The sequence below is a fragment of the Anser brachyrhynchus genome (genome assembly GCF_964034855.1).
Source record: "Anser brachyrhynchus genome assembly, chromosome: 2".
In the NCBI taxonomy this organism is placed as follows: Eukaryota; Metazoa; Chordata; class Aves; order Anseriformes; family Anatidae; genus Anser; species Anser brachyrhynchus.
Window position 1 is genome coordinate 140,574,607 of NC_137695.1, and position 23,093 is coordinate 140,597,699.

General features: G+C 37.5%; 1 protein-coding gene across 37 annotated transcripts in view; it reads left to right on the forward strand.

Annotated features, from left to right (window-relative positions):
• RIMS2 (regulating synaptic membrane exocytosis 2) overlaps nt 1-23,093 on the forward strand; it is a 462,856-nt gene that overhangs the window by 111,865 nt on the left and 327,898 nt on the right. For all 37 annotated transcript variants that reach the window (XM_080580660.1, XM_080580642.1, XM_080580653.1 and 34 more), the window contains one exon: nt 8,655-8,965. In XM_080580660.1, coding sequence (XP_080436786.1) covers nt 8,655-8,965 — 311 coding nt within the window. The remainder of the gene's footprint in view (nt 1-8,654; nt 8,966-23,093) is intronic.

Consider the following 23,093-nt stretch of genomic DNA (forward strand, 5'->3'; position numbering starts at 1 on the left):
CTGGAATAGGCTTAGCCCAAGAGAGCTACATCTTGCAAAAACTGAAGGGTTTTTGTGGGTATGTGATTGGTCTCTTCAGAAATATCAGGCAGCAAGCACAGAGGAGAGAAAGGAGCTATTTAAACTAAATGACGCTGGTATAAGAATAAAGAGTAATAAAAGTAGCTTGAAATAAATGAACACTGGAAATTAAAAGGCATTCTCTCCACTGCAGCATTAAGCCTTAGAAAAGCATTTTGATAGATTTTGGCCTCATTATTTCTAGCTAATTTTATGTTGGAACTTTACTAAATTGTAAAGCTGCCTGGTGCAGCAGGCACATGGAATCACTGCACAAGGTCTCTTTAAATCCAATATTCTTATTAAATGAGCTTAAATTGTAGTTGAGAAGAATGGCAGAAAATGCATGCTCAGTTTTCTTCCTTAAGATTGTTAAAAATTATAGTATTGGTGCAGCTTGGTCAACTGCACATTCTCAATATGTTACATAATTATGCAAGTTTCCAAAGTTAAAGGAAGACCTTGTGGAACAGTGTTGTATATTCCATTCACTTACGGCAGGTTTATTTCATGCAAAAAACCACCACACTTATTTAATGAGCCCTCATGGCCCTCTGGAGTACTGTATAAGCTTATATATGTATAAGCTTACATACTCAGCTTTGGAAGCTGTGCAGCTGTATTTGCTAGGATGTAACACTTGCTAGTGTGTACTATGACCAGATCACACCTGGTTTCACATCAGCCATTTCCTCACTGGAAGTTTTTCCACCGTCTAGTTCCTTATGAAATCATGAAAGAATTGTGTATAGTCTGTATGGCTGTGCAGGAATTACGTGCTATTTCCATTGGAATTGTTTAGAAACGTTTCAGATTCAGTAGTGTCCAGGTGTGCCTGTGCCATAATGAAAAAGGCAAATTAGTGCCTGTACAGATCTTGGACAACATCAGTTATGTTATATATGAACTGCTTATTTTTATGCAGTCTGCTTTAGAAAGAATGAGCATGCTTATGAAATGTCTTTGGCTTATATTAACCCAGCTAAATTAGCGTTCCAACTTACAATTTCTAGTTGCTAATGTTGTGCATTTGGAGAGGGTTGTTACATTTTTTGAACACAAATAATTTATTTTCCTAGTCAGGTGTTTTATTCACTAATTTTGCTCTTGAACAAAAATAAAATTTATGAAGGAAATTGTATATGCCTTAAAGATAATAAAAAATTGTTACAACAGAGATGGCCTGTCCCATTAGGATAATTGATACAGAATTAGTACAAAAAGTGAGTATACCTTTTATAACATTGTTGTTGTGATATTGTTCTCTTCTATGCTTAAAAAATAGTCACATAACTATATACTGTATCAAAAGCGTGCACAAGCAATGTGCCTACTTTATGCTGACTTAGCTGTTTGTGACCATCGTGACTTTTCATATATAATATATCCATTATCTGCAAAATTTATTTGTACAAATACATATAGTCTTCAAAATTTATGTAAAGATGCTAGTCTCATACTAGTATTGTAAGCTTTCCCAATTTTATTAAGTAGTCTTGGAATCCATGAAGGTATTTAATACATTTTTGAGGAATATGTGTCCATGGGGCAGGTGTAAACAGCCAAATGAATCATTATGGATATAGGGCCAATAAAAATTACAGTAGTTTTGGCAGTTGGCCAAACTGATTTTAACTTTATTACTTGCCTGAAAGTGAAAGACAGTACCATAGCACAGACTAGTGGCATAAGAAAACGTTGAAAAAATAAGTTGTTTTTATCAACTCTTTTATAATAGTCACAAATTCATAATCTTTGCTCCTGTAATATACTTCATTGAGTGAATGCGTTAATTTCACTGAAGGAAGTGGTGTTACAGAAAGGGTGAAGGCATCCCATGGGTATAGTTGAATGGATAAATGGTAAAATACAGCCTCTGTTTGCTATAGTACAGCAGTAGAAGAAGCTAGTATGCAATGTCAGTAATGTTACAGATTTTTTTGTAGCGGTTATGAAATCTTGCAGATTCATTTGGCTTTGTAAGAGAAGCAATAAAATTGATTGGCATCAAATAAAAACTAAAAAGTCTTTAAGAAAAATTTCACAATACTATACCAACTACAAGGAGTTTCTGTTCTCAGTTACAATCAAATACATCCAGAATAGTTCTGCTGACCTTAAAACAGTTATTTGGGATTTTTTTTTTTATTTTTTAAAAAAAGAATTACAAAAATGCAATTGGAAGTGGTAATAAAGTCATTGAGTTTGGAAGGGACCTTGGGATTCCTCTAGTCCAACCTGCTTCTCAAAGTAGGATTGACACTGGAAAAGAAGAGAGACACTTTTTTAAGTCTCAAAAAAGAATATATACATGGAAAGAAAACAGAGGAAAAAGAAAGCAAGATTTCTTTGAAAAAAAGGGTAGAATGTGATCATACAGGGCCTTCATATTTTGCATGGTGATGACTTGTCTGTATGGCCAGAACAGTATAATGAAATGGGAAAGTTTCTGCTTTCTGTATGAGCATAAATTAGGCATGATCTATTCCATTCACTCCAAAATAAGCAATTCATATTTTTAAAATCTTCCTAACTACAAAAGATGCATTGGTCTTGACCTGAACCTCTAGAAGGATGTCTCAAGAGATGAACCCTAAATCCTTGAGCCGTTGTGAAAGCCCCTATGCTTTCCAGAAATATGAGTGCTGGCTATTGATAGCAGATGCTGTAAGTCTTGCACAGTTATAAACAGTTGTAAGCAATTGCTTTCAATAAAAAACAAACCCAAAAAGAAAAAAACAACCTAAAACAACAACAACAAAAGGATAATAGAATTAAAAACTTTAAAGGAAGCATCTTGTAGAAAGGATGTAGAAAAGGATTGTAGAAAGAAATATTAACTTTCTCTCACCAGTAATGGATATCAGTAGTCTTAGCTGTAAGAGAGAATCCAGATTTTAGATTGGGAAAAAAAAAAAAGTGAATTATTGTGTTTTAGAGCAAACATGATCCATTTTTGATAGTGTACAGAACCAAATAGATAGGATTTAATATTTTAGCTAACTTCAAGAAGTCTTCTATTTTAATTCAAAGAGCTTTGAAACAAGCTACTCTTTTTACCAAGAGTGCTAAAAAGTTTTACTTCTGAACAGGAAAATTAATAGTGGAATTAAGTGCTGTTGGTATTTTACTGGGGAAAAGATGGGTGATGTAATGTACTTGGAAACAAACCAATGTCCAGAAGAGTAGATTGATCACATTTTTTGGGGAGACAATGTTCAACGGGTTCTTGCAGCCCCTGAATCAAGACAACCATTGATTAAACAGGCAAAATAGGGAAAGCTCATCAGAAATGGGAACTAGAGGTAAGGAAGATATCAGTGGGCTTACGGTAGGGCTGCATCAGCAAAAGACACACGGGTTTGCTGTGTAATTGTAACTTCAGTGACTGTACAGAGGAAGCTGGCTCATGTTGCACAGTGCCAAGACTGATTCAGCAGCGTCTATTCCAAGTCAAAGCAGTGACTAGTGGAGAGGTGGAAGTATTTCTTCCTCAAAACATTTCTTTGGTATAGGGTGGCTTCAGACATTGTACTTCCTCCCTGTTGTAATCAAGTTGATTTGCAGACAGACTGTATGACTGACAGACTGAAAAAAAGGAACTAACTTCAGTATGTCAGTAAATGTGATTAGTTGTCTTGATGCTGGGCTCAAGCAATGAGTTTTCTTATTCTTCATTTTCCTTCCCCTTCCTTTCAATGCTATGTTCTTGCTACCTTTGAGAATGTTTAAGAAATGGTACACATAATAATAGATACATATTTTTAAACCACGTGAATTTTTTGGGAATTGTCTAGCAGCAAGCACAGCAGTTAATATAATGCTAATATATTGCCTGCTTCTGGCAAGGAGATGAATGCTGAGGGAGCTGGTAGTACCGTAATAACAAGCCTTACTCTTCCCTGGAAGTCTTACTACCCTTCCAGTATGATTTTAGACCTCTGCAGACCTGTAATTCGAACTAGAGTTCTGGAGGCTAATGAGGATTTAGGGTAAATATTTATTGGATTGTAGTATCTAAAGTATCAAACTCAGGCTGATGTGTAATCAAATATACTGTGTCTTTTAATAAAATCTTAAATGCAGGAAGACTTCCATTTTGCTCTCAGAAGTTAGTGTTGGGCCATCTATACTTTAATAATACATAGGGGAATAGCATTTTGTGAGGTAGCTGTCATTTCCCATAATTTATCTGATACTATTAAAAGGACTGTGATACTGTATCATTTTTGTTAAATTACACATTTTTGGTTTAAAATATATTGAGGTATAATTTTCTCATACATTTCTTTTCCCTTTTAATGAGTTACTCTGTGTAATACGTTATGAAGAATTTCAACTGATGAACAAATATGTAATATTTTTATTTAGGACAATACAAAGGAGTAGTTTTTCTTGCATTAATTATGTCCAACATGTAGTTGTGCAATGGCTGATTATTCAGCTATTGCAGGCTTTGCAGAGTTTGGTTTTGTGTGCTTATGGAATAAATAAATAGTACTAATGTTGTGTAATGAAAGCTTTTGGGCAGTGTTTAAAGAAATTAGAGCATGCTGTAGAATAGTCTTGTCAGAAGTGCTGAAGAAATCCAAAAATAATTAGAACTTGTTTGTTCTGTGTGTAGCATTAATCTTAGTGAACTACAAGCAGATGGAAGGTTTGAGTAAATCTGTCTGATCTGAATTTGGAATATGTCTTTTCAAAAAGAAAGTATTGTATTAAAAAAAAAGGTATTTGTCTTAAATTAAAATGAGAGTTAATGTCGAAATGTCAGGCTAGATGTATTTTGTGTGATTCTTTTCACTCTTTGCAGGAGAAATGAAAAGGACTTCAGCAATTCTTAGCCTAGGCACTAGGTGGTGGTTCAGGCTTTTGTATTGAAATGTGGATCAGCATCGCTCGCGCTTTAGAATCTAAATTTACTTAACGATTAGAGCTGTTGAAAAGCACATTTTTGTCCTTCTTTTGCTTTTAAAATCGGCAGTGCTCCAGTGGTGAGAATTGACCCCAAACTGCAACAGTGATGTTTGTGTGCAAAGCGTGTTTGTGCCTTACACTTTGAATTCCTCGGGGTGGTGGTGAGGAGTTTTAGAAGTGGGTGCAGGAGGCAGCGTGCCCCCGCCGGCGTGCAAATCTCTTATGTAAGGGAAGGGCCTTTCGTAGGTACTGCTGTGGAGGGGAAGCTTTTGTGGTTCTTCTTTGCAGATATGTCGAAAGGCATTAGGCATGAGATTCACTCAGACAGTCTGCTTTGGCAGGGGGGTTGGACCCGATGATCTCTTGAGGTCCCTTCCAGCCCCTAAAATTCTGTGATTCTGTGAGTCTCCCCTTACCCTCTCCGATGTATTTCTGTCCCAGTCACCCAAAATCCCGTCGGGGTCTTGGCAGGGTGAGAGCCACTCCACGGGGTCTGGGAGCTGCTGAGTGGCTGCCCCAGAGGCGCGTGGTGGCAGGAGGAGAAGTCCTGCCCTGGAGGATGCCACCTTGCTCCCCGTGCTCTTACACCCATGGCTGCCATTCAGTTGAGGGGTCTGTGCTGTAAATTACCAGAATTTTGTACGTTGCAGCAATGCTTCTACACACGGTAAGATGGAGACGTCATTTGCGCCCTGTAGTGGAGGAGGGCTTGAATTTGGTGGTGCACATTGGCAGCACGTAAATTTCTGTGCCTGTGCAACACTTGCCATGGGCTTTGCCATTACTTGAAGCTAAAATTATAACTGCTTGGGTCAACACTATGGAAGACTGCATGTCGGACTACATTGTAAAATAAGCTTTAGAAGTGTTAGATATATGTATTATGAAACACTCTTTAAAAAGGCAGAAAATATCTGCAAAATACATAACTATGTGTGTTTCCATGGTCTGACTTTTTTTTTTTCCCCCAACATGGAATACCTTAAGTAATTTTTTTTTAATTATTCCTTCTGTTTCATGAGGTGCTTTCAGTATAAGTGCCCATATTTTTTCCTGCAGGTCTGACCCAATTACGTGGGTTGTCTGTAAGAAACGTTGCGTGATGGAAACAGCTGGAACCAGTTTGACTTCAGTAGGGCCTGGGCTGTAACGTTGCCCATACTCCGTAATGTGTTACTGACAGTCAGTGAAAAACAGCTGCCAGGCTGTAGGTGGAAATGAAAATACCAGGTGACGTTGTAGATAACTGCAGCAAAGATAGGTATAGCATCTTTACCCAGGGACTGGGCTGGTTCGAACTTTCATCATAAACTGCTTGCTTGTTTCATCCAGGTCTCGTGGCCCTGACAATTGCATTGCTCTGCTCTGATGTACATCGTCAGCTACCCAGCTTGGCAGCAGCTGAGATTTATATTGAAACAGATCACTAATTTTTGTGTGTCACGGGGAAGAGGTTAGATCAGGAGTGCTCTCGTGATTCTGCTTTTGGAGGAGAAGATACTAAATCCTGTTCATTCAGGAAGACCTATCATTTTGTAGGGTACAGGACGATAATACTGTTTGTCCTGGAGTGCATTGTCCCGGGAGAAAATGGATGGCAAGGAGATAGTTGCTCAAGTGTTTAGACTGTGATACCGAGTTTTTGTGACATTTCAACACCTACCAATATAGGAAAATAATACGAAAAGCTGTCAGGGATTTTATTGTGCAGTGATTCAAATTTTACATATTTTTATACTTAAATAATCGTTTTGAACCTGCTCCTTTCGTTACACTGACACACAGATGGAAAGTCTCTTTCAGCTCTGTGCGGAACAAGCAGAAATGCTAAAGGCTTTTAATCATTACTGGCTAAGGAGGGTAAAAATACTTCTGTCTTTTGTGTCGAAACTCCACTTCAGAGCTTTTGTCTATTTCCTAATGTAATTATCAGGAAAGGCAAAACAGGCTTGTTGTGCCATTATATTTGAATGATGGCCAGACCTGAAGCATACGCGGTATTGACCTTTCTTCTGGGGAGATCTAGCCTACTTCAGACAGCCAGCTACTCGGGGAGCCTCTCCTTTCAACCCTGTCAGTGCTTGGATAGCTTCTTCCGCCTTGTTGAAATCCGCTGACTTGACTTCTCAGAGCTGAAGCACTAAAAAGTGAGGAGGGATGTTTGCCAGGATGGGGCACACTGCCACCGGCGAGCAGGGCCTACTCCTCCTACCCCTGCCTGGCAGTCTGTGAACGAGGCAGTCGGAGAGTTTGAGCAGGAGCTATGCACACCGGCAGCCTTCTGTATGAAGCTTTCACCAAAACACTTTTGGTGAGACTTAACGAGACGGCACGGCCCAGATTTTCTATTAGATAACTTACTGGGTAATAAAAGTAAGATGCAGCTTGCAGCTTCTGAAACCTTTTGTGGTGGACAGAGCCAGGTGGGTTACAGATTTGGAAACACTCCCAATGTGATTCAACCATCTAGCAATGTAAAGAATAACGAGGAGCTTTAACTTTAGCCATTGAATGTTCTGTACTGTAAATATTTGAAAGAGGCAACTTGGTGTTAGATTAGAACCGGAGGCTGAGTGTAGACAGTGAAGGAACATGTAGTTCCAAAGTGATATCATTTTGTCTGGGAAATAAGACAAAAAGTATATAAAGAACATAAAGAACCAAGTTAAGGCTAAAAAAGATTATAGAGCGATGGACTAAACTTGTAGTAAATTAATTTTATATACAATCAAAATTAAGATAACATCATAAGCAATTTGAATATGCCATTGAATTAATAGCTTGCCTGTTATATTTTATTCATTACATCCTGATATATTTTAATGTAATGTAAGAATTGAATGTGAAATTAATTTACAAATAATTGGCATTGGCAGTTTCCTGCACTGTCATGTGACTAAGGTGAGCAGACACAAAAGCCTTGCAAATGAGCACATTTTAGAATATTAAAAATCTCATTGCTAAGTGCAGGATCTCACAACTGGGAAGTTATAATAATTTTAACCATTTAACAAGCGTACAGTGAAAGCTAATTCTTGGCTATGAAATGGAGAGACTCCCCACCATATGTGCTGTGTTACTTTATTTATAAAATGACTTTAATTTACAATAGGTTTGAAAATCAAGTCACGTCTTGAAGTCAGCTTCTTCATGTAAATATAAAATACAGACCACAGCAGAGCCTTTTGGCTCTGAAGTTACTTGTTGCAAACAAGCAGAGGATTTGTTCCAAAGTTCCATACTCTGACTTAGTAAGAAAATGGTTTAATGAATAAATAAGAGAAATGTTTAATTACATTTTTTTCACTTCCTCTTTTCTGTCATCCTCAGCCTTTAGTCTTTATTTTCGATTTTTACTTTTGATGCCATTGGAATTCCAGTTGGTAGATGCTTTTCATATATTTGTCTACTGTCTGTGGCTTTCCCTTGTATTGTAAATCATGAAGCAAAGGTAGATTAAAAATATTTTTATTTATATATATTAAAAAAAGTCTGCCATGTTTGTACAGACATATTTTGTTGTGCTGTAGATAAACTATTGTAATTGTAATAGAAAAGTTAGAACAGTATTATTTATACGTTTGGAAATGTCAGTAATCAGTTGATGTATGCTTGATGAAAACTTGTATACAGTATTTACTAGCTAACAACTTTTCTGTTTAAATATGTCTGAACAGGTAATGTGGGTATGTAACTTGTGCCGAAAACAACAAGAAATCCTCACAAAATCCGGAGCCTGGTTTTATAACAGTGGATCAAACGCACCACAGCAGCCTGACCAAGAAGGTATCAGAGGTCTGCGGAACGAGGAAGCACCTCAAGAGAAAAAGGCAAAGCTGCAGGAGCATTCGCAGTACCAAGGTCCGCCAGGTGACATATCCACGCAAGGTTTGGACAAAAGTAGATCTCAAGGGCTCACCAGACAAGAATCAATTAAGAATGGTTCAGGAGTAAAGCACCAAGTAACAAGTGACACAACATCAGACAGGTAAGAATGTATTTAATTTTTATACTGAAAAGATCTGTTGAATTTATGGTACAAATGTATTTTTTTCTTTTTGAGATTCATCTTATTTTTATTCTGTAACCTATAAAATCCATTTGGGGATTTTTGAAACAACCCTAAGGAGAAACAGCTGAAGATCCTCTTAGTGTGTTCAGATGGTCATAGACAATGTGTGTTCTTTGCTCCTTCTCATAAAAAGAGTTGATGGAAAATGACAGTCTCAGTGTGACAAAGCTTGTCCATGTGCTTGCAACTTGGTCAGACCATGGTCATGTGCTGTACACACGTGAGTTTGGGGCCGCTCACTTCATGGCAGAATTTTTGTAATCCAAAATAGGGTTCAAAAAAGCAGGTTAATGGGTGATGATGAAATCTTTGTGTGGTGATCTCAGTATTTTCGTGGTTTCTCAGTTTCTTGCTGCTAGTTCTTGTCATTAGAATGAATTTTTATTTTTTTTTCACTGATTTGACTCAGCACTGGTTGAGTGGCTGTTTCAACGGTAATGCAGTAGGACCTGCATTTGGCCAGAGGGTGGAGATGCAGCTTCCATCCCTTTCTCTTGATGTGATTATGCCAGAAGTCACCAGAAGGCTCTCAACCTCTGTGGCTGCACTTTACTGGAACACAAAAGTAAAAACTGTTTCATTAAATAAATTGAATTTCCTTCTAAACAAGACCAGACTAGAACTTGAAACATATTGGGAAGGGAAAGAAGAGAGTCAGCTGGCTCACGTGTTTCCATGGAAATGATGTCCTCTCTCTCCAGAGGCCTTTACCTGCCTTGGTATTTGGCAGCCAGAGCAGCGTAATCTGGCAACCTTCCACTTGCTGCCCAGCCATAACCTTTTTAACAATATTTATACCTCAAACTTGAAGCAAGTTACACAGCTATAACGTCTTTTGCAGCTAATATAATTAAAATCATTTTCCCTCTTCCTCACCTCTTGAATTCTACCATATTTCATTTCCTGTTTTTGGTTTTATTTGGGAACAAATTAAATGTAATTAATCTGACCCTTTTTGCTTCACTTATTCTGCCTGTTGCCTTTTGCTCTCATTTCAGCTGATGGGTTCAGTACCTAGTGGCTCTGAGTGCTCCTCAGTTATTTGAGTGGTATCCGAGAAATACAGTACTAAAGCTGGCAGCTTAACTTCATGCTAAGGAGCAGGAGAGATGATGAGAAAGAGTCTGATTCTCTTTTTATTTTTGTTTTACTTAATTTTGCCTGGAGATGGAATCATACACAATGGGATGATAAAAAAACAACAACAGGCTTTCTTGTTCTTAGCAATAAATTTACTATGAAAGTTTTTTATATTATATGTGTGCACAAAGAGAGACGGAAAGAAGGAGATACAAATATATCATTCAGATATGTAATATGTATTTACTCTAACCAGAGTTACATGATGAACATGGACGGTATAAATTAATGTTTACCAACAGGAAGAATGGGGACTTCATGCCTGAAGTCAGAACCATTCGGCTAATCGTTATCAACATTGCTCAACGGATTGCTCTTCCAGAGTTTATCCTCTTTCTGTTTTATTTGGATACTAATACTAGTGTTTCCTCATTAACATATGCAAGTATGCCTCGAGTGTATTTATATGTTGCATGTTCTTGAAGGTTAGAGGGTCTTCTGAATAATTGTCTTGCCTGGTGTACCTCACGTTAACTGTCCTTCCTTTAATGGAGGTAATGAAAGGGATTCCTACTTGATGCCCAGTCTTCAAGGGCTGCTTGGTCAAATGGGCTGTTAGAGGGGAATATAGGCATTGTTGGGAGAGAGTAGCCTAAAATTCAGGGATGGAGACGGGCCTTAAATTCCAGCCTCTATACGCTGTCATACCAACTCCGTTCTCAGCAGCAATACTGGGAAGGCTCACAATTTTACTGCATTCAGTGGCTTTTAAAAAGTGAACATAATGTATTATTATCTTTCTAATGAAGTCATGCATAGAATATTTACCATAATTTAAAATATTTTTTAGTATTTATAAATCAATGTATATTCTTCTTATTATTATTGATCAAGTTAAGAAAACTTTTTTTTCCCTTTGAAACTTACAGTTGTCATCAAGCAGTTGTGTTCAACTTTTCCTAAAGGTTTCTGGTCTATCCTTAGTTCCTGAATGCTTCGTGTTGTGTATTCTTTTTAACAGTAACTGAAAGAACCAGCCAATAGAGAAATACGTTATATGAAAGATTATCATGACAGGCTTTTTTTAATTCTTAAATTAAATGCAGAAATTGAGCTACTCTAGTATGTTAAACGATTTGTCTATAAGCTAAACCTAAGGGAAAAATGTGTCAGATCAAAATGATAATAGGGAAATGACCAAGAAGTGAGAAATATTTAAAATATTTTTTGTGTACCTTGCACGGTGGAAATAATAGAACTAAGTAGAAAATGAAAACTATATTGTCTCTATTTTATTTTTTGTTCCAAACACATTAGTTTTGATACCAAAATTGATTTCAAAAGTTAAAAACAATAAACCACTTAAGATAAAAATGTATCTCTTTAAGAGTCTCCAAAAGACTCCATGCACTTCAGTTTTTCTGAAAAGACAGGTAGAATGTCATTTTTTTGAAAATTTTTTGATCATCTATGTGGAAGCAGAACAAAATAAGGAATTCATTCACTGCTTCCCATCAGCATGCAGATGTTCAGCCACTTCCAGAAAAGCAGGGCTCCATCATGCGTAATGGTAATTTGGGAAGATAAATGCCATGACTCCAAATGTTCTGCCTTCCTTTTTCCTTCTCCCCATCTTTTATTGCTAAACATGATGTCATATGGCATGGAATATCACTTTGGTCAGATGGAGTCACCTGTCCTGGCCACCTGGCCTGTCCGGTCTCAGTTTCTTGTGCACCCCCAGCATCCTTACTGCCAGGGCACCGTAAGAAGCAGAAAAGTCCTTGGTGCTGTGCAAGCACTGCTCAGCAATAACTCAAACATCGGTGTGTTATCACTGTTCTGGTCACAAATCCAAAATATATCATGATATGAGCCACTATGAAAAATACAAACTCTACCCCAGCCAAAACCAGGACACTTGCTCATATTCTGTGAATCCCAAGGACATCAGTGCCATTGCTGTCTCATTCCTTCCTTTTTTTTTTTTTGTTTTTGGTTTTTTGTTTTACCATTTCTGAGTAGTAGTAGTCATATTTTTGTCCTGTTTTCTTTACTAGTATTATTCTCTATTAAAATAATAGTAATTGTTTGAAGTGTTAGACTGGCATTCCGTTCCCTTCCCAACAGCTCCATTTACAATTGATAGATCCTAAACTGCTCAGACACATAGGTACTTGAATGTAGGTCCTCTGATTGATCTGAAATTTGTTGCCTTAAAGAAGTCTGGGATGATTTCGGATTGCACTTTCTCCAAGGATGTTTTTCTTACATTGGATATATTGCAGAGGAAAAGAGAAGTCATAAACGATTCAGCAGCAAGTTGTACTTACCACCAGCAGAACGGTTTTCCATTATTAATTTTTTTTTCTTGTCCATATCCAATATTTATAATCTGCCTTACAGTGTTGTTACTGCTTTCTGTGTTGTGAATCTGTGGAGAAGGCAGTGGCAGCAGGCACACCGTAAGATCTAGTGTTAATTTGCTTTCAGTAATTGGCCATCTCAGGTGACAATGCCATAATTTGTTTTGCACGGAGATTTTATGCTAAAGGCAGTTAAGAAGTAACTGTACATAGTGGTTTTCATAGACTTAACCCTGCGAGCAGAGTATGGATTCTGATGTAGGATAACACTAGACGCTTTGAAAAGTGCCAAATGATGTGAATCAAAGAAATGCAAAATATTACTCTATGTAATCCATAGACTCAGAAGGTCCGTTCTGAGGTCTGCTGTGCACAGATGGGGGATTTATGGCTGTATGCACTGCAGTTCTTTGATTTGTATGATCCAATTTCACATTAATTCTGGATTACACAAAGGGCCCTCTTTGTTTTATTTTGATAAAAAGCACTCACGTACTCTTATTGTCGCCAAGATCTACATTACCCATTATTCAGTAAGTTTAGTTTTAGTTCTAGCAACAAAATGGTCTGAATAGGCATAGACTTCTTTCAGTCATTTTATAGCATGTGAAATGGCTGATTTCTTCATTCCTCAGCCTAAGCCAAAGCAAATGTTTATAATGTCCTATTAAAATGTGTATAACATCCTATTAATAAAAGCTGGGGAACAGGGAACCTTAATGCCGATCTAAAGCTTTTTCATGTGTCATTCTATTTGCCTGAACTGTTAGATCTGCAGGTGACGTTCCCATGTTTGAGCTGCAAGGTAATTATTTTTCTTGCTCTTGGTAGGATCGGTTTTAAAGCCATTTTAGTCATTTTCCAGATCTGACTTTAATTGTTTAAATTGTAAATCTTTTGTGACATTCCAGGTGTGTTGATTCGTATACAAACTCTTTCCTACATATCTGGCCATTCACAATCCTTTTTTGGGAATTGCTCTCTTGAAGTAGGAAATGAACCATGCATCTTCCCAGCACAAGGTTATGATCGTGTAACTATTTCTAATCTCATGCCTGCCTGCAATGATATTATGTAGTTCAGGCAGATGTGATTGATTAAGATGTGAATTGATTAATTGATTTAATTCCCTCCCCCCAATACATCTTCATAGAATCCAAAATTCTTTCCAAAGTCTGGAATTGTTAACTTTAACTTTATAATATATGTTTTTATGCATTCTGTTACTGAAAGATAAGCTCTTCTCAGGGATATTTTTCATGAGATTCAACGCAAAAAATTACAAAAATATTGCAAGAAAGTTCGTTTGCATGTTTTATGAGTCAAGTAGACAATTAGTAGACATTATTTTTGCTTCTGTCAGAGGATGAGCCATATCAAAAAAGAGAGCTGGTTCTTGGTATCTGTGAAGATCATGATCTGCGAGATCATGATTTGGAACAAGACTAATGAATAAAGCTGCCCGAACCCCCTTCAGAACTGTAAGGATATGAGATTAAGTCACACAGAACAAACAAACAAACAAAAAAACAGAAAGAAAACAACAAATTGAGAGGGTGAGCAGCTGCAGAGTTGCACAACATCAGTATCCATTTCCCAGGCCAGCAGGCACAGATAAAATATATCCTTCTTCCCTCCTCTTCCCTTCTTTCAAAGATACACGCATGTTTTGGGGGTTCATTTTCTATCTTCCCTATTCTTTATTCTCAGAAAAAAATACAATTTTGTAGAAGTTTCCACTAACTACAGCAGGTTCAGGGGATTCATTTTATTCTGGGTAAGAACTGCAGACAAGATCATTGAGGTTCATTGGGGTCTGGAGATGCAGGTTTTCTGCATCTATTTTTTATGGAATATATACGTGCATTTCCCACATACAGAGGTGTTTTTTTCCAATGGCAGCAGAATGGAAATGGTCCACTGTGTCCTTTTGCTTCCGTTCTTGGAAGGAGTGCCAACATGAGCTGGCAGCATAGACTCTGTCTTTTGGGACTGCAATTGGGGATGTCAGGGTGTGAACAGAGAGGAAAAAGAAACCAAAATAAGGGGGAGCAGGAGGAGAGAGGAAAAAGCAGGCATAAGCTAGCTGAAAAACAGCAAAGAGCAGCATGCATTAAATAAATGAAATGTGTGTACATCTGTTTCGTGTTGTATCTTTTACAAATGGCTTTTCATTAATTACTGAATTACGAACGGGTGGTGCTGAGAACACCACTGACAGTAGGTTATTGCAGTTTAAAACACGATGCTGTCACATGAAAGATCCAGTCATTTCTTTCCATCAGGCTGAAAACCATCCATTTTCCAAGATTATCACTGTTTTTCTTCTGCAACCTACATACTTATGACACAGCACTGTAGTGCAGCCTCTGATTATGATTGTTTTATTTCCGAGTACCTGTGTTGAGAGCTCAGGTGTCTTAAAAAAAGCGTGCAGTCTGCACTTGGAGCTGTGGAAACCAAGCATATTTGAAAGCAAACTCAAGTGAAATAGAGACTTTTCTTTTTTAACCTATGTTTTTCCTCCTGCTGAACTATTTAAGGACTGTGAAAAATAGAAAAAATATGCACAGAGACAATGTTTAAACTAAGGGAGTTGGTATCCAAGAGTTAGAGTGAAAATGCTATGTGTAGATTTCCACATATTCAGAATTATCCATTAAGGACAACTGTGTTTTTAAAGTTTTTAGAATTTTTTATGTATGATTTAACTGACATGAATTTATTATTTTATGTGGTTTTGGCCATCACAGTGGAAAAAATACACAATTGTTGAGAAAGCAAAACGATATGATTTGCCTTCATGAATAAACCTAATCACTTTGTGCAAGTATTTTTCAGGTGAGTTTGAAATTAAAACAATACTCCTTTCCATTGATGGATACAAAGAACTATCACTGACTAACACGATGCAAAACTTGGGCATTAGAAGTACCCCACAATATTTTGAACATGTTAATTAAAGATTTAAGTTTTATGAGATTTGAACTGCATCCAAATAAGGTTTCATCTTTTGTCGTTCTGCTGCTGTTTCAGTATTTTTCCCCACTTTGATAGCCAGCCCCTGGCGTGGTAAAGTGAAACCAATGTCAATCTCAGAATTTTAGTCTCAGGAGTTCTGCTTTTTTTTCTTGTGCTGTCTACTCTTCTATTTCAGTGTATGCTCCGTGTGTTTCTTGAGATAGTAACTCAGAAGAAATGAGTTAGTTTCTTCTTGCCAGACCTACTCTTTTAATCATTTCATACCTCTACGTACAGGTCCGGGGGTGTGGTTCACCATTTTATGGCTATTCCAGTTTACAGGTACAAACCAAAGCTACTTTTATTGACTGTCTAAATCTGGAACAGCATAAAAGGGAAATTAATATCATCTCCGGGCAGAGGAAGCAATAGAAATTTATGGGAAGGGAGCCAGAGAAAATGCGGTGTTTAATTATTGAAAAGAAGTACCTTGGGTCCAAAAAAGTCAGAAATCCTTCAGTGTATTAGTTAATGAAATAATTAGACACAACAAGGGATTAAGCTACACCTACTTAGGAGGACGAGTGCGGAGTTTGGTACTATCTCTAATGGCTGCATGCAGAGTCTCTGTAAGAAGCTCCCGAGTGGTACTGATGTCAGTTCGCAGCCCAGACCACCGACAGCAGGCATGCTGAGCTCCTACCTGTTATTAGCAGGCTGCGAGGGGTTATAGCATCTCCATGCTCTTCTGTCTTCTGGAACAGAGGGGGAGCTTTTCATCTCTCACCATCACCTTTGCAGAACTGTTATCCGAGAAGCAAAACGGTACAGTTCTGCTTCTCTCCTAACCTTGGTTTTGTGGGTCTCCCACTCACATAAACCATAAATAGTTTCGGTGCTAATGCAACAGTCAGGGCACGTGCAGCAGCACTATGACTGCAGCGTGGTTTTTTGAGACTTTAATTCCTTCTCTCTCTCTCACCTTCCTCTCTTTTTTTCCCCTCCCCTCCTCTTTTCTGCAAAGTAACAGGACAACCAGTGAGTTGTTTGAAAATGTTTCTTATGTCGCTTTATTAAAAAAAAAAAGTATTTTATTTTTATTTATTTATTTTTAAGCTAGCCTTCTTCCTCTAGCTGTAGAATCTGTACTGAGTAGCAAAAACCCTCATGGGCCTCTTACCAATAGTAGATAAATTTGGTATCCTTCCCTCAGCTAAAGCCAGTCTGTTTGGGAAGAGAGAAAAGAAAGAGGAAAATGCCCTAACTGTAGCAGAACTAGCCTACCTTAATACACAGTCTAAAACTGCTGCTTTTCTTTTCAATCATTACAGAGTATTTTAATTAAACACATAATATTTTGCTTTTGCTATTGATTACATGATTTTTTTCTCAACTATGTGTATTTGTTGCATTTCAGTGTAACTAGTACTTATTATTTGACTTTCCTCGCTCTTAGAAGAATGAGCTTAGAGAAGTCTTGATAGTCACTGCTGATACTTGGTATCTTTGAAATGGAGTTTGGCCTTCCACTGCAGTGTTACACTTCTGTATGTCACAGCTATATCTTTAACTGTGCCAAAAGACCATTCATAATCTAAATTTATAAACAGAGATCTCAGCTGTATCAGAATATTGAACACTTGTATTAAACACTAGCATCAGCTAACATTTATGGAATTAAGTGCAGTTTTGGTTTTAGCTAAATTGACCCTAAAAGAAAGTAATATCAGAAAAAAAATGAAGGTAGTAGTATTTTTATTTTTAATGAACGAGGCCAGTACCTTTCTGGGTTGAGCATATCTCCTCAAATTGCTGTTTTGTTGACCTTGCAGAAACATGGATGTTAGAGCTCATTGTGTGTACATAATCCTTAGTTGTGCTGTGCTTTTTCCTTTGGAGTCTAATTTCTCTTGCAGTGTAAATAACAGATTTTGTTTAAATTCCATATTTAAAAAATTGGTGTGTAAAGGTGAATAAGAGGCGTCTGCGGAGTGCAGCTGGGTGAATGGGCTAACATTTAATAACGGACTCTGCAAACTGAAGTTTGCAGTCTCTGGCAGCAAAGTGGTTCTGGAACCTACAGGAGGCGATTCAGTGAATGGTCTTTTGTGTTCCTGCTTTTTAGCATGGCAATGTGGGCTGAAAATAAAAAATGAGAATGAATAAGTATTACTGGCACTAATTCCTTGGCTCTTCCTTTGTGCCTCTGGAAGACACAAATAATAAAGCAATCAGTTCTGTAATGCAATGTAAAAGATAAATGACAACCAAATGGCAAGATTAATAGTTCTACTAAATGTAAACTTATTTTATTAAGTCACATTTGAGGAAAAAAATAAATGAAAAGTGAATGTAACATAATGTGACCAGGATGGCCATATTTTCATTATTAAATATTATGCTATTAAAAGGTACTGTTTTGTTTTCTGCCTTGTCCTTGGCATAATTATTTTTTCTCTTTCTCCCTCTTCTTCAAGCCAAATCCGCATTTGTCCCTTTGTCCACTCTGGAGTGTCTTTTTTGTTATTATTAGCTAATTTTCTTTCTTTTGTGCACCATCGTCTGTTTTTCACTGATCTGAGTTCTTGACCAAACTCTGGCTAGACATTAGAAGTGTTTTCAAAAATACGCTTGTGGTATTCCTTCACTTAAAGACAGACCCTTTCTTCTCTAATCCGTTTGTTTTTCATTCCCCTTGCTCTAGCTCACCTCTCGATTTCCAACAATGCTTCAGCCGTTCATAAGTCTCCTTCCAGATTTGTAGCAATGCGAGTGCTTCTCTCCCAGGCTCTGGGAAATCTTAATTTTGTGCCTTTGAACCCCTCTGTGTTGTCTACTAACCAGAAGGATCTATCCCTGTTTAAAGGAATAAACCAGCAAACTAGTGCAGTACGATATCATTTCACGTTAAGACGAAAATACAGATTATCCGAGGTCAGTAATCTTTAACTGTAAGTGGAGTTACAAAATCCAAGGTAATACATGTGTATGATATGCAGTGGGTTGTGTATGTGCAACTTAATACTCACAACTTGCTCTGACGTCTCTGCACCGTGCAGCTTTGTGCCCTGCAGCCATGCCCTGGCGTTCCAGAAAGCGACGCCAGGAAGTGCCCGTTCCTGCAGCACTGGGCTCCTGGGGGACGGACTGGGGGCCTCGGGAAGTGTATCATGTTCAGAGAATAACAGCGGGTTTAAGTTGCTCCAGATAGTTCTCCCAATTTCTGGTTCAGTGTTTTCTCAGCCGATACTACATGCCTGAATGGGTCCCCAGATGTAGTATATCTGCCAAATAAGTTTTTATTATGCAGTTTGCAATAAGATAAACCATGAACTTTGTGCAGAAACCCATTTTCTTTGGCAGAAGGAAAACGGCAAGGCCAACAGTCCTTATGGTAACGTCTTGACAGAAAGCATTGCATTTTAGCTGCAGGTTGTTTTATTCTGTAATGACTTTCTGAAAATCTTTGGCTGAGCTTTAAATGATAGACTTCCACGATGCTCGGTAAAACAAACAAACAAAAAACTTCCACTGTGGCAGAGGAGATTAAACTAGAAAGCATCTGATTTTCTTTGTAGTGCCAAATAAAGTCCAGAGCCTCAGAGGGTCATTGGATTCTAATGTACCAAATCAGTGCACAAAACCAATTTTTCTTCCAGAGGTAGATTAATTTTAATTAAACCTTGTTGACTCCGACATCAGGTTCTGGGCTGACAAAAATGGGCCTTCCTCAGTTGGATCTTTACGCTCCAGTTAGGACTGTGAGGAATACTCTAAGCTGGAAGAGGAATCACAATTAATTTAAAAATCTCACCTCTTGAATTTTAACAAGTCAACAACTCAACAGTTAGTTCATCCATTTCACCTCCTCATGATGCTGAGATAATTGGATTTTCTTTCTGAAATGGATGTGTAGTGATTCATCTTCCTGTAACATTCCTTAGCAGGAAATAGATTGAAAAAGATCTCTTGAAACAAAACCAATTTAACTTGAGTTTTAGAGTTCCTAAAAACAATATGTATTTCGGGTGCTTCCCATGTCTTGTAGCTCAAGTAAATATGATGATTGGAGAATTTATTTTCATTTAGAAAATACGTATGGAGATTTGAAGCAAGAAGTTGGATCTTTGAATAAAGGGAATTTGAAAGAAAAAATAATTATTACTCAGCAGGTTGTTTTGTTTTGTTTGCTTGTTTTTTGATGCAGAGATTCTTCCCTAAATGAGAACATCAATTGTAAAGACTCAGAGTGAGAAGGAAGAGAGGAAAATATGTTAGTTAAATAATGGGTAAAAGGAAAAGTATTTGCTAGATGAGATTCTTAAACTCTGGAGTTTTGGGTATTAAGGCCAGTATTAGCAGTGTCTCAACTTTTTCTTCCCCCAAAAGTTGTTTTGGATACTTTGCAGTAGTGACTGATGCACTGGCATATATCAGGACCATTCTTAGGTACTTCTTACTCCTCCTTCGAATACTTATGAACATTTAAGAGTGAAAAGCCTGTGTCACACTTGTGTGTGACAAAAGCTCAAAAAGTTCACAAAAGCTGTTAGTTATTTTCAGAGTTAATCGTGGTGAAGCTGAGTAAACCAAGAGATTTCCCTCAAGACGAGCATTTTAGATTTCATGTTCTTTGTGGCATATGGGTTCTTCTCTTGGAAGCATTTGTTCCTCTATGAAAATTAAATTTATTTGGAAATTTATACCATGGTGATCACCAAGTGTCATGAAGCCTAACATTTATGAAAACAATCAATTACAAAATCAGTTTCCACCCATCCCCAAAGCTTTTAACGTAACGGCCAGCATTGCCATTACTCCACTAACATAAAAGCCCAGCATTAAACTGAAGTCTCTCCAAATTAAAATATTTGCACTATTCCTTAATGCTTATAAAATTTGGGCTGTATGACACTGTCAAAGGAAATGAATTCCAGAGGTGTGCCCTCATTAGGAAAATATTCTTCTGGTATTCCAGCCAGCTGAAGATAGGAGCAACCCAGGACAGCATAAATCTTATGATGACATGAAAGGAAGATAAATTAGTCTCTTTGAACTGGTTCCCAAGATATGGAAGGCTCCAACTTTTATCCAGTGTATTGAATTACAGCAGAAATTAATGAACAATCCGGTGCATACATGTGTTCTCTCAGCTCCTGTTTCATAAAACAAAAAGGCTAATCTTTGTCGTTTGTAGAATGACCTATTTTCTAGTATGCGCATATTTGTTTCCATCACAGATCACCTGGACACTTTGACACACAATACAAGTTTGGAGGCCTTTAAGGGTCCAAATCAGTCATCTGAAAGTAGAGGTAGTGCAATAAATTCTGTAAGACATTGTCCAGATGACTAAAGGGAATTTATAAAATTAATTAAACTCCAAATCACATGAAATGAGAGCCGACATATATACATTTCCACAGCATGACCATACCATGAGCTTCAAGATAAATGCAGTTGTTATTTTCTTTTCATCGTAAGGAGCATTATGATCAACTTGGTCAGCCAAGTAAATGCTTGTGTGTAGATCTCATCCAAAGGGCATGATAGCTGTTTATTTCACAAAGAAATTATTATTCCTGCCGGCTTTCCTTCTCTTTACCTGAATATGTATGTATACTGAACTCGTTACTGTGCTATGTGCCTTTACCTAGTTGGGAATCATCAGCGTGCTGTTGTAGGATTTAATTTTTGGTGTCTGCTTTGTGCTAATCATGTCCCCTTGTAAATCACTCTTATTCGGGGTATAAGGGATATAAGTAGTGACTGTCTGTGAGCACTGTGGAAATCAGCTCTCACCTTGAATCAGTCATCCTGATATGAAGAGAAAAGAAAAATGTCTGAAAACTCCTAGTGCATGCCGTTTGGCTTCTGTTTTTAATATTTTACATTACTAATCATGCATGATATTTTTAGCAGTACTTTAAATCACCTTTGTTTTTTTCTGAGTGGTGAAAAATTCTGACTTCTTATGAAAGTGAGGAACGGATTTTTTTTGGAGCAGATGAAGATATCAATGTATAGGCATTGTTTCAAAAATCAATCACATCTCTGTTCTAGGCCAGCACCTCTTGCCTACTGAGACACATCTCATTGGTGAACCATCCAGAACTGCAAATGAGGCATAAAGCAGGATTCATGTACTGTAATGAGGTGCAAAGAAATAGCAATTGATTGTGAGTCAGGTGAAGGTTAAATTGGTTGAAATACACTACTCGAAACCATGCATTCTGCAAGGTGCAACATCTACTGCATATATTGCCTGCCGTATGAATGCGTTTTACATTTATTCCTCTGCTTATTCAACCGGAGTATCATGGCCTACTGTTTCCTGCCAGGTAAGGCAGCTACTCCTTTAGTTAAGGAAATGAAGTCTCAGTTAGACCTTTTCTAACTCTGATTACCTGATTCCTCCATCTTCATAATACTCGTTTAATACTTTTAAAATTTAAAAATACTTGCCCAGAGAAGCTGTGGATGTCCCTTCCCTGGAAGTGTTCAAGGCCAGGCAGGATGGAGCTTTGGGCAACCTGGGCTGGTGGGAGGTGTCCCTGCCCATGGCAGGGGGGTTGGAACTGGATTGTCTTTAAGGTCCCTTCCAACCCAAACTGTTCTGTGATTTTATGATTCTCTATTTTATACCATGAATTTGAATAAGCACAAATGCTAAAGGCTTAACATGTATATCTATTTCAGTAAGCTGTCAGACACTGAATAAAGCGGGGAACTGATTATAGGTTCATTTTATGCACCAGAATTTACAGGCATTTTCTATGGAGAAAAGCAGATGTATTTCTCCTATAGGAAGCCTTCCAGTCCTGCAGACAGGAAATAAAATTGGCAGTATGTATGAATTATTTTGGTACAATCATTAAGGTTGAAAAAGTTGTTTCTACATTTATTAGACAAATAGGTAGGTTTCTTTTTTTATTTGCCAAACGCAATTTCTGCCCCAGCAGAAAGATAGTTAGAGTTAATTATTCCCTGAGTCAGAGCAATGAATTAAATAACATGCATCCCTACATTTCAGGGCATATTTATATATATATATATATATTTTAATATGGGAGATCTATGATCAATATGATTTTTAATGGAAAACTGGCAGATCTATGAAAAGCATGGATTATATACTGGGGCAGTGAGCTGGGTAGGAAAAAAGGAGAGTACGTGCACACCTGCATTTCTTTTCTGACATGGTGTCAGAACACAGTCAAGGCAGGAATTGATCAGATTCAGCAATAGAAATGCAGCCATAGAAATGCGGTAGGTTATATTCATACCTCCTAAATAAGGTACTTAGACAAGTGTAAGAGCACTTTATTAAACCTATTTTTGGGGCACTCAAACAATTTTTAGTAACACGAAATTTTGTATCAATTAATTATTTAGGAAGAAAAAGATGGCTGGGCTTCTAAACTAGGCACCTTAGGAGTCTGTATTTAAGTGGAGTAAATCAGAGTGTTTAAGTGTCTGAGTGAATAAAATGAGGCCCTGGGGCTTTGTTGTGGACCTGAGGTAGGCAACAACATACTTAAACCTTAGTTTTCAGGATTGTTTCTATGAACATGTCACATAGTTTATAATATTAAGATACTGAAATACAAAGTAATATTGAAATTGCATCTTGTGAC